Source organism: Engraulis encrasicolus, chromosome 1 (genome assembly GCF_034702125.1).
Source record: "Engraulis encrasicolus isolate BLACKSEA-1 chromosome 1, IST_EnEncr_1.0, whole genome shotgun sequence".
NCBI lineage: Eukaryota > Metazoa > Chordata > Actinopteri > Clupeiformes > Engraulidae > Engraulis > Engraulis encrasicolus.
Window position 1 is genome coordinate 15,478,414 of NC_085857.1, and position 24,007 is coordinate 15,502,420.

A 24,007-nucleotide genomic window follows, 5' to 3' on the forward strand; every position below is an offset into this window, starting at 1 on the left:
CTCTCTCGCCTTTCTCACAGGAGATGACGATGGTGAGTTTGACTAATGTGTATCATTTCTTGGCTGTTATCAGTCTCTTTCCTCCATCTATAAAACAGATGTGGCGTTCTCACTTCTTGTACTGACGTGTGCATCTGTGTTTTCTTGGCAGGTGAGGCCTTTTACAACTGGCTGGAAGGTAAGTTCACTTTTGGCTCTTCTGATCAGACTCACCGCTGCCTCCTGTAGGCCATGAAGTGTATTGGCTGCAAAGTCCCAACTGACCTCACTGTTCATGGTGAACCAACATATGGTTATACAATTACACCGTCTGTCTATCTCCCTCTGTCGCTCTCTCTCTCTCTCGCTCGCTCTCTCTCTCTCTCTCTCTCTCTGTTCTTTTTTCCCCCTCTTTCCCTTCTCTCTCCCTTACTTTTTCAGTGACTGTCTATTGCTACTGTATGTCAGTGAATGACAAAAAGACCAACAAAGGTCGGCGTCTGCGCCTTGAACTTAATGCTCGTGTATTGCTTGGTGCGAGCACTCCCAAAAAAGTAGTAATCACTCAAAATAATGGAAAAGGAGGCGCACACAAGACTTGTGTGAAAAAGTGTATTGAAGCCGAAAATATACAACAGAAGTCTAAGGATTAACTGGAGAGACAGACGTTTCGGAGCTAGTCCATTTTCAATGTCTCCAGTAGTGTCTCTTCCTACTGGAGACATTGAAAATGGACTAGCTCCGAAACGTCTGTCTCTCCAGTTAATCCTTAGACTTCTGTTGTATATTTTCGGCTTCAATACACTTTTTCACACAAAGCTACTGTATGTCACTCATTCTTCTCATTCTGAGTCGACTCTCTCCTCTGTCTTTGGCAGTGAGAGTAGGTCCTCTCCTCATGATGTCCGTTTTTATCATTTTAATGTCCCCTCTCTCTTTCTCTGATTCCCTCCTTGTAATTTTTGTGGCGTGCCTCCTCCTCTCTTCTCTCTTTCTATCATTCTTTCTCTTTTTCTCCTTCTCTGTCTTCCTTTCTTTCTCTTTCTCTCTGATCTCGGATTCCGTGTTGATCATTTTGGTGGCTCGCTTCCCTCCTTCTCTGGTTCTCTCTGTCTTTTCTTCCTCTGTCTTCAACTCCCTCTCTCTGGAGTGAGATCAGGTGACGTATCGAGTCTCTGGTCATTGTACAGAGAGGATGGCACCACTTAGAACAGGCATTCCCCCAGAGCAGACAGGCACACACACGCACGCACGCACGCACGCACGCACGCACGCACGCACGCACGCACGCACGCACGCACACACGCACGCACGCACGCACGCACACACACACACACACACACACACACACACACTCACTCACTCACTTCAGACTCGTCTCTTCATTCATGACATGAAAGGGAGGCGCCACTCTTTCTTTCTCACTGTATTCTGTCTGTCAGTCCCATTCTTCTGTACCTAAGTGTGGCCTTCTATGGAGCGTTTGTGTGTTCCAAACTCCATTCTGTGGAGCGTTTTGTGTGTTCCAAACTCCATTCTTCTCTGCTCCGCTCTCCACTCCGCCTGTCTGCCTGTGATGATGGACTCAGAGTAGGGCTGTAATGATACTCTCAACTCAAGATTCAGTTCCTATCACAATTTTTGACCTACTGTTCAATATACCCCACCATTTATGAAATTGAAATTAATTGGCTTTTTTCCACATTTGCCAACATTATGAAATAAAATTATGAATAAAAAACTATGATGGCTTGATAATGATGATGATTTGAAGCGCGGACGCACTATCACATCATATCACGTGATTGTTTTCTGGAATGAAAGAGTAAAGGAACTTTGAAAGGCGTATCACGTTACTGCTTTCTTACATCGCGATACAGCATAGTGACTCTGCGTATCGTGATTTCTTATTTCGATACAATGTCGTTGCAGCCAATGGTGCTCTCTGGAGTCACACACACACACATGCACGAGCACACACGCACGCACACATGCACACACACGCACACAAAATATGAACACACACACCCTTACTCTACATATTTCCTTATTGTATATTTTACTCTGCATTTGTCTTTCTTTCTTTCTTTCTTTCTTTCTTCCTCGATCCCTCGTTGTCTTAGGAACATGCACAGTAATTTACAGGCCCCTCAGCGAACACACACACACACACACACACACACACACACACACACACACACACACACACACACACACACGTGCGAGTGAGGTATTGGGTGTCCTTAGATGCCCCTGTGAGTTCCTGCTGTACAGAGTCAGATGAAGTTACATCTCCTGGTGACAGGCAGCCGGCTCTCAAAGGACATCTCTTTCTCTCTTTCTCTCTCTCCCTCTCTCTCTCCCTCTCTCTCTATCTATCTATCTATCTATCTATCTATCTATCTATCTATCTATCTATCTATCTATCTATCTATCTATCTATCTATCTATCTATCTATCTATCTCTGTCTGTTATTTTTCCATCGTTTTTTGTCTTTGTTTGTCTTTCCCTGTCACCCTCATGCCCTATCTCTATTTATGCCCTCTCTTGCTTCTCTCTGTCTGTCTCTCTGTCTGTCTCTGTGTCTGTGTCTGTCTGTCTCTCTCTCTCTCTCTCTCTCTCTCTCTCTCTCTCTCTCTCTCTCTCTCTCTCTCTCTCTCATTTTTCTGTCTTAGCCGGTCACCTTCATTCCTTCTTCTCTTTTTCTACCACCATCCCTCTATCCTCTTGTATATTCTGCCCATGTTCTTCTTCAACCTCTGTTTCTCTTCTGTCAATCTGCGTTCACAGTATTACAGTCTCGATTTATAATGTATTTCTTTTATTGGTTTTGCTAACTTGTATCTACTTTTTTTAGATCTTTAATGGCTCCTATACATAACTCAGTGTGATAGTGTTTTCAGTCATATGTGTGAGAAAATAAACTGTTGTCCACATTTGCTGTTTGAGTAGATATGTAATCTCCTCTATTTTCCATCTACATTTGTGACTGACTCTCCACCACGTTGTAGCTCCTGATTGGATACTTTGGAGCTGTGCTGTTATCTTCACCTATTTGATCAGCTGCGTTCTGTCATACCTAAAACATGTGATGGTGATATCCACTGAGCAGACACTTCTCAATTCCGTTTGTTTTGCACTGTAGACCTACTGTATTTGTTGATGTTTACAGTGATCTGAGTGAAATGTGATTTTTCATAATCCCCAGTGAGTGGGTATCAAGTAAGTATGTGGTGAAGGGGATTAGAGTTGCCCCACTGGGACTCAAACCTGGGCCTTCTGGGTTACCAAGCTGGAGCTCTGCCCACCACACCCATAGGTGCAGTATACTGCCCTACAATATCAGAACGCAGTATCTTGAAAATGGTCGAAAATGGGTTTAGACCGGAAATTGGCTTTAAAATACCTTATTTTTCTTGTGTTAAAATTTTTTGGCCCAACTTGGTCCCGTTTAAAAAAAAAACGATAAAAACTGATTATACTGCGCTTTTTGGTTTTAGGAGGTTACGTCTTACTAGCCAAGAACGCAGTATAAATGCGCATTATACTGCACTTCTCCATTGACACCGTGGTTTTGGTGTAGACAGTAATACCACAATAGAACGCAGTATAATGAATTTTCAGCTAAAAAGTAATGAGAGAGTTGTTTTTTTTGCTTTTTTCTTGTGTGCATAAATTTCCACTATAAAAAAGTATTATATGGAAGTGTCATCACCACTTTACCTCCAACACAGTTGCGTGGCCAGAAAGGAAACTTTAAAGCCTTTTTTCTCGGGTTTGCCATTTTGAATTATACTGCGTTCTGAAATTGTAGGGCAGTATAGATCGCGTCGGCACCTCTGGGCCCGCCCATGAAACTGCTCGTTTTCCCCTCCGTATGCTCCACCCGCTGTATCGAGTGGCTAATCGACCGGCTCCTCTATGTCTAATGACTGGCAGTGATTGGCACCGCACGGCCAGCGGGTAGAGCATACGGAGGGGAAAACGAGCGGTTTCATGGGCTGGCCAGAGGTGCCGACTGGATCTATAACAGTCAGAGTGCAGTGCACCCACAACTCCTAGTGATGGTCACTCCAACACAAAGGCTGTGAAACGAACAGGAATGCCGAAAGCCAAGGGTAGTTTTGGTACCCAGGTCAGCTGTGCGTTAATTCTGCCATATTTGTTTTGTGACTGGAACCAACTATGACAGCTGTGTTGTTTTGTTGTTTGCTGCACGTGTGTGGTGTTGTGTTACTCTGGCCATGTTTGATGTCATGATGTTGTGTCACCATATTGTTTGTAGTGTCATGTCTGTATAAAAGGGTGTTTTGTGTTTTTGTTGTCAGTTTATTTCTTGTTTATGGCAATCATGTTTGTTTGTTTGTTTCTTTGTTTGTTTGTTGTCTTGCAGGCCTGTGTCTGGAGAAGAGGGTGTTCTACCGCCTCATCTCAGGCCTTCACAGCAGCATCAACATCCACCTGTGTGCAGAATACCTGCTGGAGGGTAAGAGAACATTCTCTCTCTCTCTCTCTCTCTCTCTCTCTCTCTCTCTCTCTCTCTCTCTCTCTCTCTCTCTCTCTCTCTCTCTCTCTCTCTCTCTCTCTCTCTCTCTCACACACACACACACTATCTCTCTCTCTCTCTCTCTCACACACACACTATCAATCTCTCTCTCTCTCACACACACACACACACTATCTCTCTCTCTCTCTCTCTCTCTCACACACACTATCTCTCTCTCTCTCTCTCTCTCTCTCTCTCTCTCTCTCTCTCACACACACACACACCATCTCTCTCTCTCTCTCTCGCTCTCTCTCTCTCTCTCTCTCTCTCTTTCTTTCTTTCTTTTTTTTGTTTTTCCTTTTGTTTTCCTTTTCTTTCCTCCTTGCTTTTGCTTTGTTTTATTTTTTCTTTCTTCCTCTCTTTTGCTCTTTCTTTCGGTCTTTTCCCTCTCTCTCTCTTTCCCTCTTTCCCACTGTGACGGAGGACATCTTGCACCTGTTCACCCCCCTCGGGGATCGAACGTGCGACCTCGTCAACTACAACGGTCCGGCAATGGGAGACACAGTACGATACCGCTGGGCCAAGAGACTAGTCTCTCGGCCCAACGGCACGGGACTGTATGAGGCTATCGGAGGGAGTTTTACCAACGTTCCACGCCAACTCTGTGCTAGTTAGCCTCCGTTACACTCTTCCCCTTAAACCTCACTCCCACTCCTTTCCTCCACATCCACCAAGTAAAGTACCTGCTGCAGTTTCTTGAAGTTGTTTATTGGAGTACAGAACCTACATTTCTCAACATTGTTATTAGGGATGTTAACCGGTAACCGTTTAACCGATAGTCGACCGGATCAACATTAACCAGTTAAAAATTTCTGTCACCGGTTAACCGGCTGTAATAATAATAATAATTATAATAATAATTTCCTCCCCAAAAAACGATAATTTTGAGGTTTTAGTACGATAATTCAGCATTTTCCATCTGGCAACAGTGGCTGGACATGGCAGGTCCTGTCTGCGCAGCAAAAAAAAGGCTTATGTGAAAAATAGAATTTTTAAAAATCAGTGCTGTGCATATCAGGTATGCGAACGTTGTATAATTTAAGATTACCAGTTAACCGGTTAACCACCGGTTAATGAGTCTCAGTAGCCGGTTAAGAGTTTTTTCAATTTTCGCCATCCCTAATTGTTATCTATGATACTTAAAAAATGCTGTATGTTGTGTCCCTCTCTCTGCACCTCTCTCTTTGTGATGGTCATTTTAATGACAATAATTACTGAAATAAAATCCATTATATACCAGTAGTAATTCTACTTTCCTTCTCCACCTCTGTCCATCTCTCTCCATGTCTCTGTCTCTGTCTCTGTCTCTCTCTCTCTCTCTCTCTCTCCCCTTCTCTCTCCCTCCATCAGAGGGCTGGGGGAAGACGGTGTGGGGCCCTAACATGCAGGAGTTCCGTCGCCGGTTCGACCCGGCGGAGGCCAAGGGGGAGGGCACTCGCCGCCTCAAGAACCTCTACTTCCTCTACCTCATCGAGCTGCGCGCACTCTCAAAGGTGATGATCATAACGAGAATAATCATAATCACCTTCATAATAATATTCATCATGATGATGATAATGATAGTCATTATCATAAGTAGAGTCTCTAACCGTATTGGCTAGTGGTGCATAGTCAGCATGTCATGGTTCTCTATTGGCTGGTGGTGCGTGTCATGTGGTCCTCTGAGCTCCGCCTCCTGCAGGGCTATGATGAGAATTAGCCAAATCTGACACAACCATGATAACGCAAGAGAAGCCTGGGGGGGTGGGGTATGTGTGTGTCCCTGTCTGTTTCTGTGTGTGTATGCGTGTGTGTGAAATATAATTGTATGCGCGTGTGTGTGTGTGTTTGAGTGCGCACGCTCGTGTGTGTGTTTGAGTGCATGCGTGGGTGTGTGTGTGGGTGCGTGCGTGCGTGCGTGCGTGCGTGCGTGCGTGCGTGTGTGTGTGTTCGTGTGTGCGTGCGTGCGTGTGTGCGTGTGTGTGTTTTGAGCTATGATGTAAAATCTCTTCCTGAACACACACCATATGTGTGTGTGTCATGAAGGTTCTACACTTGATCTGAGCTCTGAAACTGTATTGATTTCCCATCATAAATTCCTAAAACAGTTCTGTCTCTGTCATAACCACATTCACCCATTTAACTCCCCTCTCTCTTACATTACTCTCTTACATCTCTCTCCACCAGGTGGCGCCCTACTTTGACCGGGCCTTTGTGAACCTGTACACCGGCAACATGCGTGAGGACACCAGCACCAAGGAGCTGCTCCTGCAGATTCTCAACGAGACCAAGTACGTCTCTTTTTAATACTAGTGTTGCACTGATATCATTTTTTGGCCCCGATACGATACCCGATACCTGACTGTGCAGTAACGGCCGACACGGTACCACTCTGTTTGAAATGTATAGATATACAGTCAATCCGGAAAGTATTCACAGCGCTTCACTTTTTTCACATTTTATTATCTTACAGCCTTATTCCAAATGCTACAAATTAATCTCTGTTGTCAAAATCCTACACAAATTATTCCATTATGACCATGTGAAAAACAAGTTGTCTTGACAGTTTTGAAAATGTATAAAAATAAAAAACAAAGAAATAATTTTTACAAAAGTATTCACAGCCTTTGCTTAATACTTTTTAGAACCATCTTTGGCAGCAACTACATTCATTTTTTCATTTCACACCACTAGTCGGGATACCTTGACTTAAATCCCAATCCCAAACAATGTCAACTTTTCATGACAATAAAAAGTTACTGACATTGACACAATATGTGACTCTCCCATGACTGCCATGACACTGTTAACACTGTCATGACACTGTCATGTAATGCGCATGACATCCTAAGCTGTCCTGTTGCTCACTTGCTATTCGTCTCGGTCTCTTGTGTTTCTCTCTCTCTCCATCTCTCTCTCTCTCCCTCTCTCTCCCATCTCTCTCTCTCTCTCTCTCTCTCTCTCTCTCTCTCTCTCTCTCCCATCTCTCTCTCTCTCTCTCTCTCCCATCTCTCTCTCTCTCCCTCTCTCTCTCTCTCTCTCTCTCTCTCTCTCTCTCTCTCTCTCTCTCTCCCCCTCCTTTTCTCTCTCTCTCTTTCTATCCATCTCTCCCTCTCTCTTTCTATCCATCTCTCCCTCTCCCCAGAGCGTTCCCCATGCACTTTGATGAGTCGTCCATGTTCGCTGGACACAAAATAGAGGCCAAAACCCTGAAGGTGAGCCTCTTGGCGCACACACACACACACACACACACACACACACACACACACACACACACACACACACACACACACACACACACACACACACACACACACACACACACACACACACACACACACACACACACACACACACACACACACACACACACACACACACACACGTGGCACAGTTCCTGAAGAAGTTGGGTTAGGTCAGGGGTGGGGAACCTTTTTCCATTTGATGGGCGAATGTGAACTAGGTTTGTTCTTCAAACTATAGAAAATGGACGACAAACATTCAAATTGTAGTGGGGGCCAGATTAGACGGCCGCCTTAGGCCTTAGGTTCCCCACCCCTTGGCTCAGGTCAGGTGAAGGGGATTCCAATCTCAAAACCAACTATCAAACTACTGCACTGTATAAACTGTACCACTTTGTTGTGTGGATTACAGGGTTCCCATTGGTTCTTGAATTCCTTGAAAATGCTTGAATTTTTGGTGTTTTCAAGGTTGTGAAAATGCTTGAATTTTTGGTGAAGTGCTTGAAACTGCTTGAAATTTGTGTCAAGTCAAACTCAGTAAGCCAAATAATAGAAATAAATTGTTCAGGTAACGTCAATTGTAGGGTGTCGAATGGCAAATCCCATCTGACATCTCACTACCTCAGATTTTTTTATTAGAATGCAGGAAATTGCTTCTTAAAAACACAGAATGTTCTGGGGGAGGACTCACACACCCCTTTCCCGCTACCTATTACTGTAAAGGTGCTGGAAAACAAAAAAATTGGTGCTTGAAGGTGCTTAAAAAGTGCTCGAATTTGTTCATGAAAAAGGTGTGGGAACCCTGGGATTAAAATGTTAATGTGTTGGTGGTGTTTGTGGAGCCTGATGTTTGGATTGCTAAGTGGTATCCATTGGCCCAGTGTGTGCTTTGGGTTTGCTACCTAAATGGCTTGCCAAACAGCGCAGACAGATGGGGATGTTTGGTGAAGCCTCTGAACTGGAAATCCTGATGGAAAAATCTGAGCGCACGCACGCACGCACGCACACACACACACACACACACGCACACAGGCTTTTTGAATTCATAGCTAACTTCCCCATTTTTGACATCATATACAGGAACAAAGCACCACCTTCAGTTAAGGAAAGACTTACTGTAGCCTTCAGTAAACAAAACCAGGGAACAAAAGTATTAAATTCATCATGTACCACTAGAGATGTGGAGGTTTGTTTAACCCATTGATGCCTGATGTTGCGTTGCGCAACATTGGCCCTGCCGCCTGGCGCTGCGTTACGCAACATTCAGGCTCATGAGATTTGAGACAACTTTATTGAGAAATATCTCTTTGTTTGAGATGACTGTCTCAGGACTGAGGAAGTATGTTTGTAATTCTCTCTAACAGTCATCAGGCTGTTGCAAATTAATAGCTTAATACGTACCTTGCTGATCACTCTCTCTCTTTTCCTCTCTTTCCTATTTTTCTCTCTCTCTCTCTCTCTCTCTCTCTCTCTCTCTCTCTCTCTCCCTCTCTCTCTCTCTCTCTCTCTCTCTCTCTCTCTCTCTCTCTCTCTCTCTCTCTTTCTGTCTATCTCTGTCCCTCGCGCCTCTCTCTCTCTCTCTTTATTTCTTCCTGTCCCCCTCTCTCTCTCTCTCTCTACCTCTCTCTCTCTCTCTCCCTCTCTCCCTCTCTCTCTACCTCTCTCCCTCTCCCTCTCCCTCTCTCTCTCTCCCTCCCTCTCTCTCTCTCTCTGTAGGAGGAGTTCAGACTGCACTTTAAGAACATCTCGCGCATCATGGACTGCGTGGGCTGCAGTAAATGTCGACTATGGGGGAAGCTGCAGGTAATTAATAAGCACACACACACACACACACACACACACACACACACACACACACACACACACACACACACACACACACACACACACACACACACACACACACACACACACACACACACACACACACACACACACACACAATGCATCCGAGTAGCATGCTACATGCTACAGTGATCCATTGACTTTCACTAGCTTAGCTTCATACTCCCTCTTTTAACTTGTCTTAAAGCAAGACAGCGCTTAACAAGAAAACAAGACACTTTACCATCTTTATAAACCCTGGCCAAGGATTTTAACTGTATTAAGCCCCAGAATAGTGGCATACCCCTTTAATACACACACACACACACAGGCGCGCATGCACACATCTATGGGGGAAGCTGCAGGTAATTAACACACACACACACACACATACAGGCGCGAACTCACACACCTAGGGGGGAATCTGCAGGTAATTAATACACACACACACACACACACACACACACACATGCACACGCGCACACACCTATGGGGGAAGCTGCAGGTAACACACACACACACACACACACACACACACACACACACACACACACACACACACACACACACACACACACACACACACACACACACCTGTGAGTGCGTGTCTCTGAGATGTAATGTGAACTAACGCATCAAATTTTGAACAAAACATACTCAGCCAAATAGTACCTACTACTACTACTACTACTACTGCTGCTACTTTTCAAGTCAAGTCAAGTAGGTTTTATTGTCAATTTCTTTACATGCACTGGTCATACAAAGAATTTGAAATTACATTACATTTCTTGCTTTCCCATACAGACATAGACTAATCTAGGTAAGGACATAGACAGTATAGACATAGACAGTACTTATACATGGACTTAAGACAGTATGGACATAGACAGTGCTCATACAGACATTTAAAGTGCAAGACTGGACAACAGAAGACTTGTAGAGGACATACTACTACTACCAATACCACTATATCTCTACTATTACTATGATTTATGGCAGCTACTAAACAGCAATAAAAAGTAATATCACAAATAAACGTGAAAAACACTGTTTTCTAATGAGACACAGGAGCTAGTGAACAGTTAGTTAAATAACAATAATTCCAATATTCATAATTATAAAAACAACTTTTGCATTTGCGTTTCAGACGCAGGGTCTGGGCACGGCGTTGAAGATCCTCTTCTCGGAGAAGGAGATCAAGAACCTTCCGGAGAACACGCCCTCCAAGGGCTTCCAGCTGACCCGGCAGGAGATAGTCGCCCTGCTCAACGGCTTCAGCAGGTAGGAGACGCACCTCACTCGCCACCAGGGCTTGACTTTAAAGGGAGTGAATTTTCACTCTCGTCCCACCCTGGTCCCAGAAAAAAAAAATCCCATCCCGGTCCCCAAAAAAAAATCCCATCCCGTCCCATCCCGGACTGGAGTAAAAGAAACAAATCCCATCCCGTCCACTCCTGAAAGGAATGTCTCCCAATCCTGCCCACTCCCACTCAAAATCAACCCACTCCCGTTTCGTCAAAAAACAAGGCTTAAATGTTTGTTTTTTAAAGAAAAAAACAAGTGGCATTCCCGCTCCCATTCATCTTTATTCCTGCTCCTGCCCACTCCCATTCATCTTTATTCCCGCTCCCGTTTATTTGTAACATTTTGACTCCCATCCCGCGGGAATCCCGCAGGACCCGCGGGACCCACGGGAATTCCTGAAAAATGTCATCCTCTACTCGGCACCAGGGCTTGACTTGGGCTTGAGGGGTATGGCACTATTTTGGGGCTTAATACAGTTAAAATCATTGGCCAGGGTTTATAAAGGTGGTAAAGTGTCTTATTTTTCATGTAAGCCATTGTCTTGCTTTAAGACAAGTTCAAAAGAGGGAGCATGTCGCTAAGCTAGTGAAAGTCTATGGATCCGTGTAGCATGTAGCAATGCTACATGGATGCATTGACTTTCACTAGCTTAGCGACATACTCCCTGTTTTAACATGTCTTAAAGCAAGACAGCGCTTAACATGAAAAATAAGACACTTTCCCACCTATTTAAACCTCAGCCAACGATTTTAACTGTATTAAGCCCCAAAATAGTGGCATACCCCTTTAGCTTTTTCGCTTGCCAGCCACTGTGGCTGGTGGTTTTCCTGAGTCACTAGCAATCCAGCTATTCTACTGGCCACAAATTCGTTTTTTTGTTTTTTTTAATCATGACGCTGTACATCTAACCTCAGAAGATGAGGTGCTTAAAGCAAGAAAATGAGTGCATGGGTTTCTACATGGAAATAAAACAAACAAATTGAAACTGGGTAATGAACAATTGATACACAAGGGGCAAAGTGCAAAATATACGCTATTCTGATATGTCATAAGCTACCTGCCAAATTGGCTAGTGACACTGAAATTCTTACCAGCCACTGCCAAGTTTTATCAGCATTTGGCCGGTTGGCAGGTGCCAGTGTCAAGCCCTGCTCAGCACCATTATCATAATCATATCAGCATTACAGTGCAGTGCCTTAACCATTTAAGCCATGGCCGAGGCCAATAATAATTATGCTATCTACGTAGGGGGTCATTGGTCATTAATCATTGCCAATTGGCATTTTTCCTGAAAATTCGGGCATTAACTTGATTGTTTGTTTATTGTTTGTGTCTGTGTGTAGTTACAGTGATCGAAAACTATAAAAGCAATACCCTGTTCGGTTCTAATCTGGTTCTACTCTTTGTCTTAATGTTGATATTGATTAATTATCATGCCCGTTCGTGTCCTTAATGTGTATGTATGTGTTTTTGTGTGTGTGTGTGTGTGTGTGTGTGTGTGTGTGTGTGTGTGTGTGTGTGTCTGTGTCTGTGTCTGTTTGTGTCTGTATGTGTGTTTGTGTGTGTGTGTGTGTGTGTGTGTGTGTGTGTATGTGCGTGCGTGTGTGCGTGTGTGTGTGTGTGTGTGTTCTCTTCACAGGTTGGCCACAAGTATTAAAGAGTTGCATAACTTCAGAACTCTGCTGGAGGAGCACAGGTAGCACATAGTCCCATTTGACCACCAGGTGGCGACGTTTCCCCATTTTCCCAGTCAACATCCTCCTTTCTGTCAAGCCACACACACACACACACACACACACACACACACACACACACACACACACACACACACACACACACACACACACACACACACACACACACAACACTGCAGTCTCATTAGACCTCAACATCAGCGTTTCATCTCCCAGCTACAATCCTCCATTACTGTTGGCAACCAATTTATCAGGCCCTGACTCCACACAATACATGCAGACGATTAAAAGAGGTCTCTACTCGTTTTCTACCTTTTCTTTCCCCAACGTCAAGCAACACTGCAATAGCCGTACCCCCCCACCACCACCCCCCATCAACGCCATGGACGCAGGGGAAAACAGCTCCTTCGACCTTATTTTAGGCCTTAAAACAAAATCCATGTCTGATGAAGTTGTCTAGTCTCATCCTCTCCCATGCTCACTGCCACTACCAGTTTAAGTTCCCAATCTGACCACCCGATAAAAAGAAAAAAGACAACAAAAATTCTACCCGTTGCCTTGCTAAACCCCCAGACAGAACAGACTCCGACTCAAATCTCCTACTGCTGTAATGGCAGCGTCTCCACCATCGTCCTCCTCTCCTCTTCCACAATCTTCATCATCACCACCACCATCATCATCATCCTCATCCTGACCACTGGATCTCCTCCTCCTCCTCTTCCTCTTCCTCCATCATCATCATCACCATCATCCTCATCCTGACCACTGGATCTCCTCCTCCTCCTCCTCCTCCTCTTCCACAATCTTCATCATCATCATCCTCATCCTGACCACTGGATCTCCTCCTCCTCCTCTTCCTCTTCCTCCTCCTCCTCTTCCTCCTTTTCCTCTTCCTCTTCCTCCTCCTCCTCTTCCTCTTCCTCCTCCTCCTCTTCCTCCCCCTCCTCTTCCTCTTCCTCCATACTGCCAGCGTGGGCACCATGTTGTTCGCCCAGCTGCAGTTTGTACCCTCTTGCCCCCGTGCCCGACCATCTCCACCTCCCTTGGCTCTCTGTGTACCCTGCAGCTGAGAGTTTGAGCTCGCTATGCCGAGCAGCCCTGATCCATAAATATGCTGGAACCATTGCTGTACTAGAGGGAAGAAAGAAAACCCGAAAGGCATCAACAATGCACCCGCAACAACACACAAAAAAAAGAATCAAACAGTGCACCCTTATCAAAAATTAAATTTCAACAATGCACCATTTTCAAAAATTGACCTCTCAAGCAACACATCCCTCTCTAAATACACCCCTATAGCTTTATGCTGAGGTCTGTGTCCATGGTTCCAACGCTCCCCACCCATGAATACATCCCTCCTCTTCAAAAATACCCCTGTGACTTTACCTGTGACCATGGTTCCCTCTACAACCACCCCAACCATGAATACTCCTGGATCACTGCTGAGGTGGAGGGAAGAAATAACGTATCCCCTCTTCAAAAATACCCACTGTGACTTTGCCCTACCTATGTTTGTGCCCACAATCCCATACCCCATCCATCAGACAACAAAACGTAAAAACGACAACAACAAAAAAACAACTCGCCCCTCTCAAAATACACCTTTATAACTCTGCCACGGACATCGCAACATTCAAACCCGAATCCAATGCTGATGGTAATGCTGAACCTGGACCCCGTTTCTCGAAAGCGCTGTTGCTAACCAGTTAGCAACTTAGTAGGTTTTCGGTCGTAAATTGCATTGCAACCAAGTAAGTTGCTAACTTAGTTAGCAAACGTTGCTGTTAGGAAATGCACCCCTGAAGACATCTCTGTTGATGGGGAGAAATATCTTCTACATCGCTACAAAGCAGCTCGTACATCCAAAACTTCTCTTGTGAGGTTGTTGCCAATAGAGACAATATATTGTCTTTTTATTAATTATTTTCTTTTTTTTCCTCATTTTATCTCTTGATTTTATTTTTTTGTGTGTCATTTTGTCTTTCTTTGTTGGGGTGGTAAAAGAAAAAGGCCAGTCCTTTCATTGCGTGAAGACTGCGTACCTCAGTGTTTTTAAATTGGTTTAGTCATTGTGAGTGTTGTTACAAATTCTTAATTTTTGAAATTTTCATGCTCAATTAGATTCTTTAGGTGAGGTTTATTTTGTTTTGTCTGTGTGTCTCTCTGTATGAAGAACCTATGAAGGCTACAGTTACAACCACTGGTTTTTATTTTATTTTATTTTATTTTATTTTATTTATTTTTTGCAACACAATGACACCGCTCTGTACTTTCCTTTAGTTCTATTTCCAGAATTCTAGTTCTAATTTTATCTCTCCTTCCTTTGTTACAAAAACTGGTTCATACAGGCAACCACTGAAAGGACATTTACACACACAAACACACACACACACACACACACACACACACACACACACACACACACACACACACACAAGGACATTTACACACACACACACACACACAGATAGCCTGACGAGAGAGAGAGAGAGAGAGAGAGAGAGAGAGAGAGAGAGAGAGAGAGAGAGACAGAGAGAGAGAGAGAGAGAGAGAGAGAGAGAGAGAGAGAGAGAGAGAGAGAGAGAGAGAGAGAGAGAGAGAGAGAGAGAGAGAGAGAGAGAGAGAGAGAGAGAGAGAGAGGATTAGACTCTGAAAGGACATTTTCACACGCACACACACACACACACAGAAAGCAGAGCAGACACACAGAGACAGCCACAGACAACAGAATACACAATGCATTCAATGCAAATGTAATTTTCTCTGTTTGTTCTTCTGTGTTTGCAAAGGACACATCTGTTTGGTCCTCACTCGTCATGGATGCACTCACTACGTCTCTTGTTTATTTTTGTGTGTTTTTGTTTATTTCTTTGTTTTTGTTTTTGTTTACTGTTTATTGTGTGGTGTTGGTTTTGTTTGGCCTTGTACTGTACAAAGGACACAGTAATGGTTTAGAAGAGGGTGAACGAAGCTCTGTATTTATTTGTGCGTGTTTGTGTGGCCAACCATATCCTGTCTTACGTTTTTTTTGTGTGTGTGTTACATGTTCTAATCAACAGAAAACAAGCAATGAGGTTTGTTGTGAACTTAATCTATTTCTCTTTTTTTTCTCATTTAATTCCAACATTCCCGATCTTGATCTGCTGCGTCTCAATTATTTCCCTGAAAAAAAGAGAGAGAAGTAGTCCTGGGGCCTGTTCTACAAAGCTGGTTCAGGAGTAAACCAGGTTAAGTTAAGAGATAAATCATCTAATAGAAGACCCTGGAGTCCTCATGTTCTTAAGAAAATGAGAAGTCCAGGCTCTTCTATTAGACGATTTACCTCTTAACTTAACCTGGTTTACTCCTAAACCAGCTTTGTAGTATAGGGCCCTGATGTCTTTGATGTTTTCCCCCTGATGACATCTCTCTGTGTGTTAATCTGATGATGACAACAGAAGGGTCTTCCTGGATCGATGAAATCAAAAATAAACATCTTATCAGTCAACAAACAAACCACTAGACTGAAAGTGAGTGACTGAAAACACAGACGCACCAGGCTTTACTGACTGACTCTGATTAGGTAAACTTTCCAGTAAGCGGTACATCTCTCACATCTTTTGAAAATCTGGATAATCAGTTGCAGTTTGTCTATTCAGGGGCCCCAAGTGAACCATAGACGTGGCGGGGGTGACTGTTGGGCCCCCCGCCGCCCCCCACAGGGAGGGCAGATTTGGTGGGACCCTTGGCAATGAATAATGGTACTAGGACAGTCAAAAAGATGAGGCGCACACAAGGCTTGCAGGTTCAAAAAGTGTATTGTGTCTTCTTTTGTTAATTTGTCGGACACAATACACTTTTTGAACCTGCAAGCCTTGTGTGCGTCTCATCTTTTTGACTGTCCTAGTATCACTATTTTTGGTGAGCAGTCGCACCAAGCAACAAGCGATCCTAAGTTAAGGCGCAGACGCCAACTTTCTTTGTTTCCTTACAATGAATAATGGTAAAAACTAGCACTGGGATAATGGTAGGTTCAGCTATTTAACTCTTAAATAGTGTTAAAGCTCTCAATCTTTGTCTTATCTGGATAATGAAAGTTAAGCGTAGACGCAGGGTGCACTCTTAACTCTCAACTTAACTCAACTCTTACTTTTAGTGTTGGCCAATCGACACCACCCCTGCCTCTAGCTGTAAACTCAAGTTGTCCTCCGTTGCTGGCTGTTGTTTTATTTCTTTGAGGACACAAGAGTCTAACATGAGAATTATGAGAGTCTGAAATGTCAAAATTGTCATGTTGTATTTGATTTACGAGAATTTGAGTCTAAAATCCTAAAGATGATCATGAGCTCTTTCGTTTGTTTCTACAAGAATGTGAATCTATAACTTTGATCTTGGTTTATTATGGAACTCATGTCCTCTAATATAATGGGTTTGTTTTGTTTTGTGTGAGAGACAAAACCACACAATGAGAGAAAAAAGTCTGCATTCAGTTTGGAAAATGGTGTGAATGTTTATGTTTGCGTGTGATTGCATGCCAGAAAATGTGCATGGTCGTCTTGTCTACATAATGCAGGCCATATACTTTCATGATCGTGTGTGTGTGGGTGTGGGTGTGGGTGTGTGTGTGGGTGTGTGTGTGTGTATGCATGTTGCTTGTCTGGTTCCCTGCTGTGGTCTCACTACTGATGTGTGACGTTTTCTGTGTTCAGGACCAAAGATCTTTTCTCTGACTTCCTTCTTCTCCTCAGCTACGCTGCCTATTTAATTGAAATGTCCATCAGATTCTTTATTATACACATTTGTTTTTGTCCGTTTGCTTGGATTTTGTAGTACAGCAGCTCACTCACAGACATTGTACCAGTGTTAACCCCTTGAGGTAGAACAAAAAAAAAATTCTCAGATGTTCTAGAATTCTACATTCTAGAACATTCTACAGCTTCCATTGAATCGACTGTTTAAAAAATCCTGCAGTGTTTGTGGCCTCAACCTGAGAACTCAAAATATGTCCATTGTTCTAATCTAATATGTGGTGGTAGTCCTCAAAGGGTTGATTACCTTGGTTAGATATATGATTCATATTGCTATGATAAGGAATGGTGTGGTTTTGCAAATGCAAATGGAACTAAATGGGTCGCTGAGCCAACGTTAAAGTCCTGAGAGACTGTTTTTATATACAGTTGAGTTGACATTTATTTAGCACCTCCGTGTGCTTTCCCATTGTGCCTCTTGAAGATGTGTTAGATCAGTGGTTCTTAACCTGGGGTGCGGGCACCCCCTGGGGGTGCGCCAGAGATTCCAGGGTGTGCGCGGAATTTTGTTTGTGTTGAGGTTATTACCAAAATTCAGGTTCCAAATATTATAATTAGGCCAAATTAAAACATGTTTTGGACTTAATGTTAAGACATTAAAGTATTGATTAATGTCTAAAACAAGAATCATTGTAATTATTCACTTAAATCATTTTTTTTAGTGCATATACATATGTAGACATTTGGGATGGGGGTGCACGGCTTGTCTTGGGCACATGTAAGGGGGTGCTTCAAGAAAAAAGGTTAAGAACCACTGCGTTAGATTAAAGATTGAGAATTGAAGATTATATGGCCATAATCCCCTCCCCCCAATCCTTCCCAAACAGCAGTCCCTTACCCCTTACTTGGACGGACACACACACACACACACACACACACACACACACACACACACACACACACACACACACACACACACACACACACACACACACTCAAAGCCCAGTTGCTGATTCTGTCAGCAATGCATTTATGTGTGTTGTGTGCTTGTGCTTGGCCCAGTGCTTGTGCTTGGCTTGTTAGCTGTGGATGTGCTTTTTAAATTAGCCCTTCACAATGCCAAAAGGTGTCTTGGGGTGAGGTTCTCAGGTCTTGGAATGAGAAGTGTGCGTGTGCGTGTGCGTGTTCGTGTATGTGCGTGTGTTATAAAGAGAGTGGTGTGGGCATTTAATGTGTGGGTGCGTATGCAACAGAAGCAAAATATTTGGCGTGTATGTGTGTGTGCGTGCGTGGTGAGAATCTGAGAATTTGCATGCTTCAGCAACCTCTCAAAATAAAAACTCACACCTTTTGTCTTGTGCACTCATCTGCCTTAACTGTGCTTACAGATATACGGTAATCTCTGGAGAAAAAAAAATCTCAAAATACAGTAAGATACAGACAAACCAACTAAAACATTAACACCTAATCGTGTTCTGTTTACCCTGCTATCTCCCAGTCAGAATTCTGGAACGTTCTCAACAGTGACTCTAGAGTGGAGCGTTCTAGAACCTTTGATTCACACCCCTATGTTTTTTTTTCCCTGTCCACCCTCCTTCTTCATAGTGTGCTGGTTGGTTGGTCATGTTCTGGTTGGTCTACTGGACTAATGAGAATTCTAGATAGAACATTCTTACCAGTGGGAGCATTCTAGAACCTTTGATTCTATAGCAGAGATTGTAAGATTCTCTCTGTGTCTAGGCTTTTCTAGACGCCTTCCATCTACACAGTGTTGCCAGATCGGGCGGTTACCCGCCCAATTGGGTTGCTTGGTATAGCCGTCTGCGGTTTAAAAAAACGGGAAAAATCGACCATTTGGCGTTTTTTCTGCAGTTTTATGCCCATAGAAATCAATGCAATTTGTTGAAATTGGGCGGAATTTAGCACCTCTTGGCGGTTTTTGAGAACCTTTTGGGCGGGATTTGATCAGACACATCTGGCAACACTGCTTCATTCTCCACAGTGTGCGACTGGTTGGCCATGTCTGGGAGCATGTTGTTACCATGTTGGCCTTCTTGTGCTCTCTTGCCCTTTGTCTGGGACATGTTTTAAAACCGTTTGAGCCACACACATGTTCCAGCATAATTTTGTCTGCGAAGAAAAGAAAAAAAAAAAGCTTTGTTTTTTGTTTCTTTTTTTTCTTTTTCTTTTAAAAGTCTACATAAGTCTATGATATAAATATATAAGTGCACCCATTTTGATGTGTATACTTGTTGAGTATATTTATTTGACCTGACTAGAGAAATAAACTTTCTGGTTGTCATACTGGGTAACTGAGCCTGTGTGTAGTTTGTTATGTCTTATGTTCATCATCTGATGAGATGCTGTGTTTCGTTCCAAAATCTTGCTTCATTCTGTATGCACCTTATTTAGTTACCCATCCCATTTCGACTTCTAATTGTGCTACTGATCTGCTAGTTCCTGTTATGCTGCCCATATCCTTTCTGAATGATTTAGCATTAGCAACTGCTACCCAAAGGGCAGTCATGGGTGAGAGGTTAGGGTGTCAGACTTGCATCCCAGAGGTTGCCGGTTCGACTCCCGACCTGCCAGGTTGGTGGGGGTAGTAATCAACCAGTGCTCTCCCCCATCCTCCTCCATGACTGAGCTACCCTGAGCATGGTACCGTCCCACCGCACTGCTCCCCATGGGGCGCCACTGAGGGCTGCCCCCTTGCACGGGTGAGGCATAAATGCAATTCCGTTGTGTGCAGTGTGCAGTGTTCACTTGTGTGCTGTGGAGTGCTGTGTCACAATGACAATGGGAGTTGGAGTTTCCCAATGGGCTTTCTTTCAAATAGTAATGGTGCCGGCCTTGTATTAATAAGAGGTATATGATGCAGTGCCAGATGCACGATAATTATCGTATTTGCACCATCATTTTGTCCATTTTGTACAATCAAAAAAACATGTTGTACGATAATTTCAGAATTGTTATTCAATTCATTTAGATGCTTTGAAACAACAATTTGGGGCTTGTACGATAATTTCATCCCAAAAAGCCCCAAAATACAATCATTTTGAGGTTTTGGTACGATAATTCTGATTCTGAATGGTTTACAGTATATGATATGATTCTAAAAAAGCTGGTTGTGAGCGAACATTTTTGCTATGTTGTCTTTGGCTGTGAAGGCCACAAAATGGTAACAGTTCAGTCTTGTCACAAATAAACTTTAATTGTCATTTCACTGTTGATAAATAAATAGTAATAACTAAACATTCACAACATCAACCGACGCTGTCACAAGTGTGCTAAAAGTAGCTACGACTACTGTGCATTGTGTTATCACCGTATTCTTCACATTTCTCCATAGACATAAAAAATATAGATTTCATATTCATTGCAAATATAAAAACTCTTTTCACAATCATATTTTTTTAGGACGCAAACCATAAACATTTAATTTTCTCTGCTGACTTTCGATCATGGAAATGTAGCGAATGTCATGTCGTGTCTTTGTTAGCATAAAGTCCACAGCATCTTCAATAGAGTAGGGGCACAGGCAGGAGGTTTGGGACCTTTTGGAACAATCAATAAAAGTTCATAAAATGCACTCAACAACACAAAAAAACCCAACCGAGTGCGCATTGGCCATTTTACAGTCCTCTGTGGACATATCATTATAAAATAAATAATATTTAAATAATAAATAATACATTTTAACCTCATGAAGAGCCTTGGTCAAGAAGAGTTATTTTACCCTAACCTGGATAGCATTCTGGCATATTGTACTTCCCCTCCTTGATCACCACTCTCTCAGTAGTCACAACCAACTTTAGATTCACATTGAAGCTGTACAACATGATAGACCTGTGGGCTATCACCTCTTCACTCACATTCAGTTAAGACATGCGTATATCCAGGGATAGCAGGGGTCCCAGAATTGGGTAGCCTATGACATAACTGCACTGAAAAAGGGGGCTTTTCAGATAACTTTGTTCTGGGCCCGGCCAAAGCTGTAAGTGGCTTTGCGTAAGATCTAGACCTTGCGCAAGATCTAGACCTTTATGGAAAAACTGGGTATTAGAGAGGACTGAATATTCAGAAAACTTGATCTGTGTATTCGTTTTACTTCCCATAACTTCAAACCAACATCAAATTTGTCTTCCTTCCTTTTCAAGTTATACTGCACTTTGTACATTCATCCCATCTCTTGAAATAGTGATCAGAACGGGTTTGTTGTGGACTACACTAGGCCTACTTGTTGTTTTACGATGCAAATTCCTGGTGCTGTCAGTGGATGGAATCACACGGACGCCAGTGTTGCCAGATTGGGCAGTTACCTGCCCAATTGGGCTGCTTGGGATAGCTGTCTGCGGGAAAAAAATTGGAAATCTGCCATTTGACGGTTTCTTTTCTGCAGTTTTAGGCTCATAGACATCAAATGCAATTTGTTGAAATTTGGCCGAATTTAGCACCGCTTGGCGATTTTTGAGCACCTTTTGGGCGGGATCAGACACATCTGGCAACACTGACGGATGCTGTGCTACAAAGACATTGGGAGTGAGGAGTTGAGTTATTTGCCTACCTCTGGCTTACACCATTCCTTTCAGCTAGTGTACCAAAGCCAAAAGCTGACAAAGGTAGCCAATCTCCAACCATCTCTTTTCCACTGGTAGTGGAAATTGACTACACACAATATCTGTGATACCTTTAAAACGAACAATTCAACTCATTGAGTGTGTTTATATACAGTTCAATATCCCGAATATGAGGCTTATCCCAGTTATAATCAAATTCGGGATATGGCATTTATATGAATACTAGTAGTCTACATTCAAGGCCGTAATAGAATTCTCTTCAAATGCGTGTAGCCTGGATGACAACGTTCTATTGGAATCCTCAGTATCCGGGATAAGGTGTTTCCATGTTCCAATTCCTTTCCGAGTACTCCAGATAGCATATGCCGATTTCTGAAAATCCTGAAGAAGGGCTTATCCGGGATAAGGTGTTTATACTGTATGTTCAAACACAAATACTTCAATATCCTGATCATATTCGGGATGCTGCACTGCACATGAACACACTCATTGGTGGTGCAGAATTGCTAATTTTTCAATCTTTTAGAGCAAATACCTCTGTCTGGTGTCTCCAATCTAACTCTCAGCTTGTGAAATCAGAGACCAGACCACTTAACATGCCCCACCCCCAAAGACAGACGGCACTCTTGCCAGCCTCGCCATGCTCAAAATTGGACAAAGTCTATTGGCCAACCATCAGCCAATGGAACTCACAGTTCTACTTGATTGACTTGATTGGCTTTGGCCCAATGAGGGTTTCTTCTCGTGCATCAAAGGCCAAGTGCTGCTGTTGCATCATCACATTCCAGAAGGATAAGACATTCCACACATCACAGCCCACTGTTACCTGTTGCTATAGAGACAGGCAGCTAGCTAAAAAAAATAACGTTGGTGCACAACGGTAAGAACATGGAATCCATCGTCTATCGTCCTATGCATGTGAAATAGGGAACAAGAACGTGATGAAGTCTCAAGTTTATGGTGGAAATAAATTACGACCAGCGTCAATTTGGCTGTGGTCGCTAAGGGTTAAACTGGCTGGTTGTCGCGGACGACCGTCGTTCCTCACTCACGACGTTCACCAGGAAACTGCTGCTGCCTCGGCTGGTCCAGTCGTAGCAGTCCGTGGACAGGCTGAGGACGCACACACACACACACACACACACACACACACACACACACACACACACACACACACACACACACACACACACAGTTCAGTACTTTTATTTGGATCTTCACACAGGGAAGGATTGCAGATCCAAACATTATTGGAACAATCCTGTAGATTGGTAAGATTGATGATGTACAAATTATAAGTCCAGTAGTCTCTATGGATAGATATTAGGCCTACATCTCCGTCTCCAAATGGACAGGCTCCCAATTATGGCAGACATAGAGCACACACACACACACACACACACACACACACACACACTTTATACACCATTGGAGTCTTCCTTACAGGATAGTAGAGTTCCTTCATTGAACCCGAAGGGATAGGTGTTAGGCAGACTACATGTAATGCACATGATAATACTCATTTGAGTGCTCAGTTTCAGGAATGTAGAAAACATGGTACTTCCCAAAAGTACTCACATACTTCCTTTAATGACATCAGAATAGTGCCACATGCACACACGCATGCCGGCACACGCACACACACACACACACACACACACACACACACACACACACACACACACATCTTTATGCCTAGGCTATGTATTTATAAGCACTTCATAAGCACTACGTATTGTTGAAGAGTCACTGAAACGTTGTTAAACACATTATATATTGTGACTGAAATAAAATAAAATAAACCTTTGTGATGCTACTATGCTAGAAGTTAAATATCACTTACAGTAGTGTGTCTAAACAGGGGCTTAACAAGGGGGACTTAGGCAGCCCTTGGGGGCGCTGAGAAGAGACAGCTGGGGGGCACTTGTTTGAATTTGGGGGCATTAGTTTAGTTTATTTTTTTTAATTACTAAGGAGGGTGTTGGCAGTCTTATGATGAGATCAAGGGGGCATTTGTCTAAAAAAGATGTCTGCCCAAAAATGCTCTAGAACCGCAATCTTGATCGATTTGAAATGAATGAATTAGATTTTTATGGCCATATACCTGGAGAAAGATTTGTGCAGAGCACA

General features: G+C 43.2%; 2 protein-coding genes across 5 annotated transcripts in view; one reads left to right on the forward strand and one right to left on the reverse strand.

Moving 5' to 3' along the window:
• ero1b (endoplasmic reticulum oxidoreductase 1 beta) overlaps nucleotides 1-12,862 on the forward strand; it is a 46,021-nt gene extending 33,159 nt beyond the window's left edge. For all 4 annotated transcript variants that reach the window (XM_063197927.1, XM_063197935.1, XM_063197937.1 and 1 more), the window contains 9 exons: nucleotides 21-32; nucleotides 152-178; nucleotides 4,374-4,466; nucleotides 5,877-6,019; nucleotides 6,693-6,796; nucleotides 7,651-7,720; nucleotides 9,464-9,550; nucleotides 10,719-10,852; nucleotides 12,516-12,862. In XM_063197927.1, the coding sequence (XP_063053997.1) occupies nucleotides 21-32; nucleotides 152-178; nucleotides 4,374-4,466; nucleotides 5,877-6,019; nucleotides 6,693-6,796; nucleotides 7,651-7,720; nucleotides 9,464-9,550; nucleotides 10,719-10,852; nucleotides 12,516-12,576 (731 nt within the window). In that variant the 3' untranslated portion in view covers nucleotides 12,577-12,862. The remainder of the gene's footprint in view (nucleotides 1-20; nucleotides 33-151; nucleotides 179-4,373; nucleotides 4,467-5,876; nucleotides 6,020-6,692; nucleotides 6,797-7,650; nucleotides 7,721-9,463; nucleotides 9,551-10,718; nucleotides 10,853-12,515) is intronic.
• Nucleotides 12,863-22,831: 9,969 nt separating this feature from the next.
• Nucleotides 22,832-24,007, reverse strand: part of gpr137bb (G protein-coupled receptor 137Bb) — a 31,219-nt gene continuing 30,043 nt past the window's right edge. Inside the window, exon 11 of the mRNA XM_063207749.1 lies at nucleotides 22,832-22,990. Within this exon, the coding sequence (XP_063063819.1) occupies nucleotides 22,879-22,990 (112 nt within the window). The 3' untranslated portion in view covers nucleotides 22,832-22,878. The remainder of the gene's footprint in view (nucleotides 22,991-24,007) is intronic.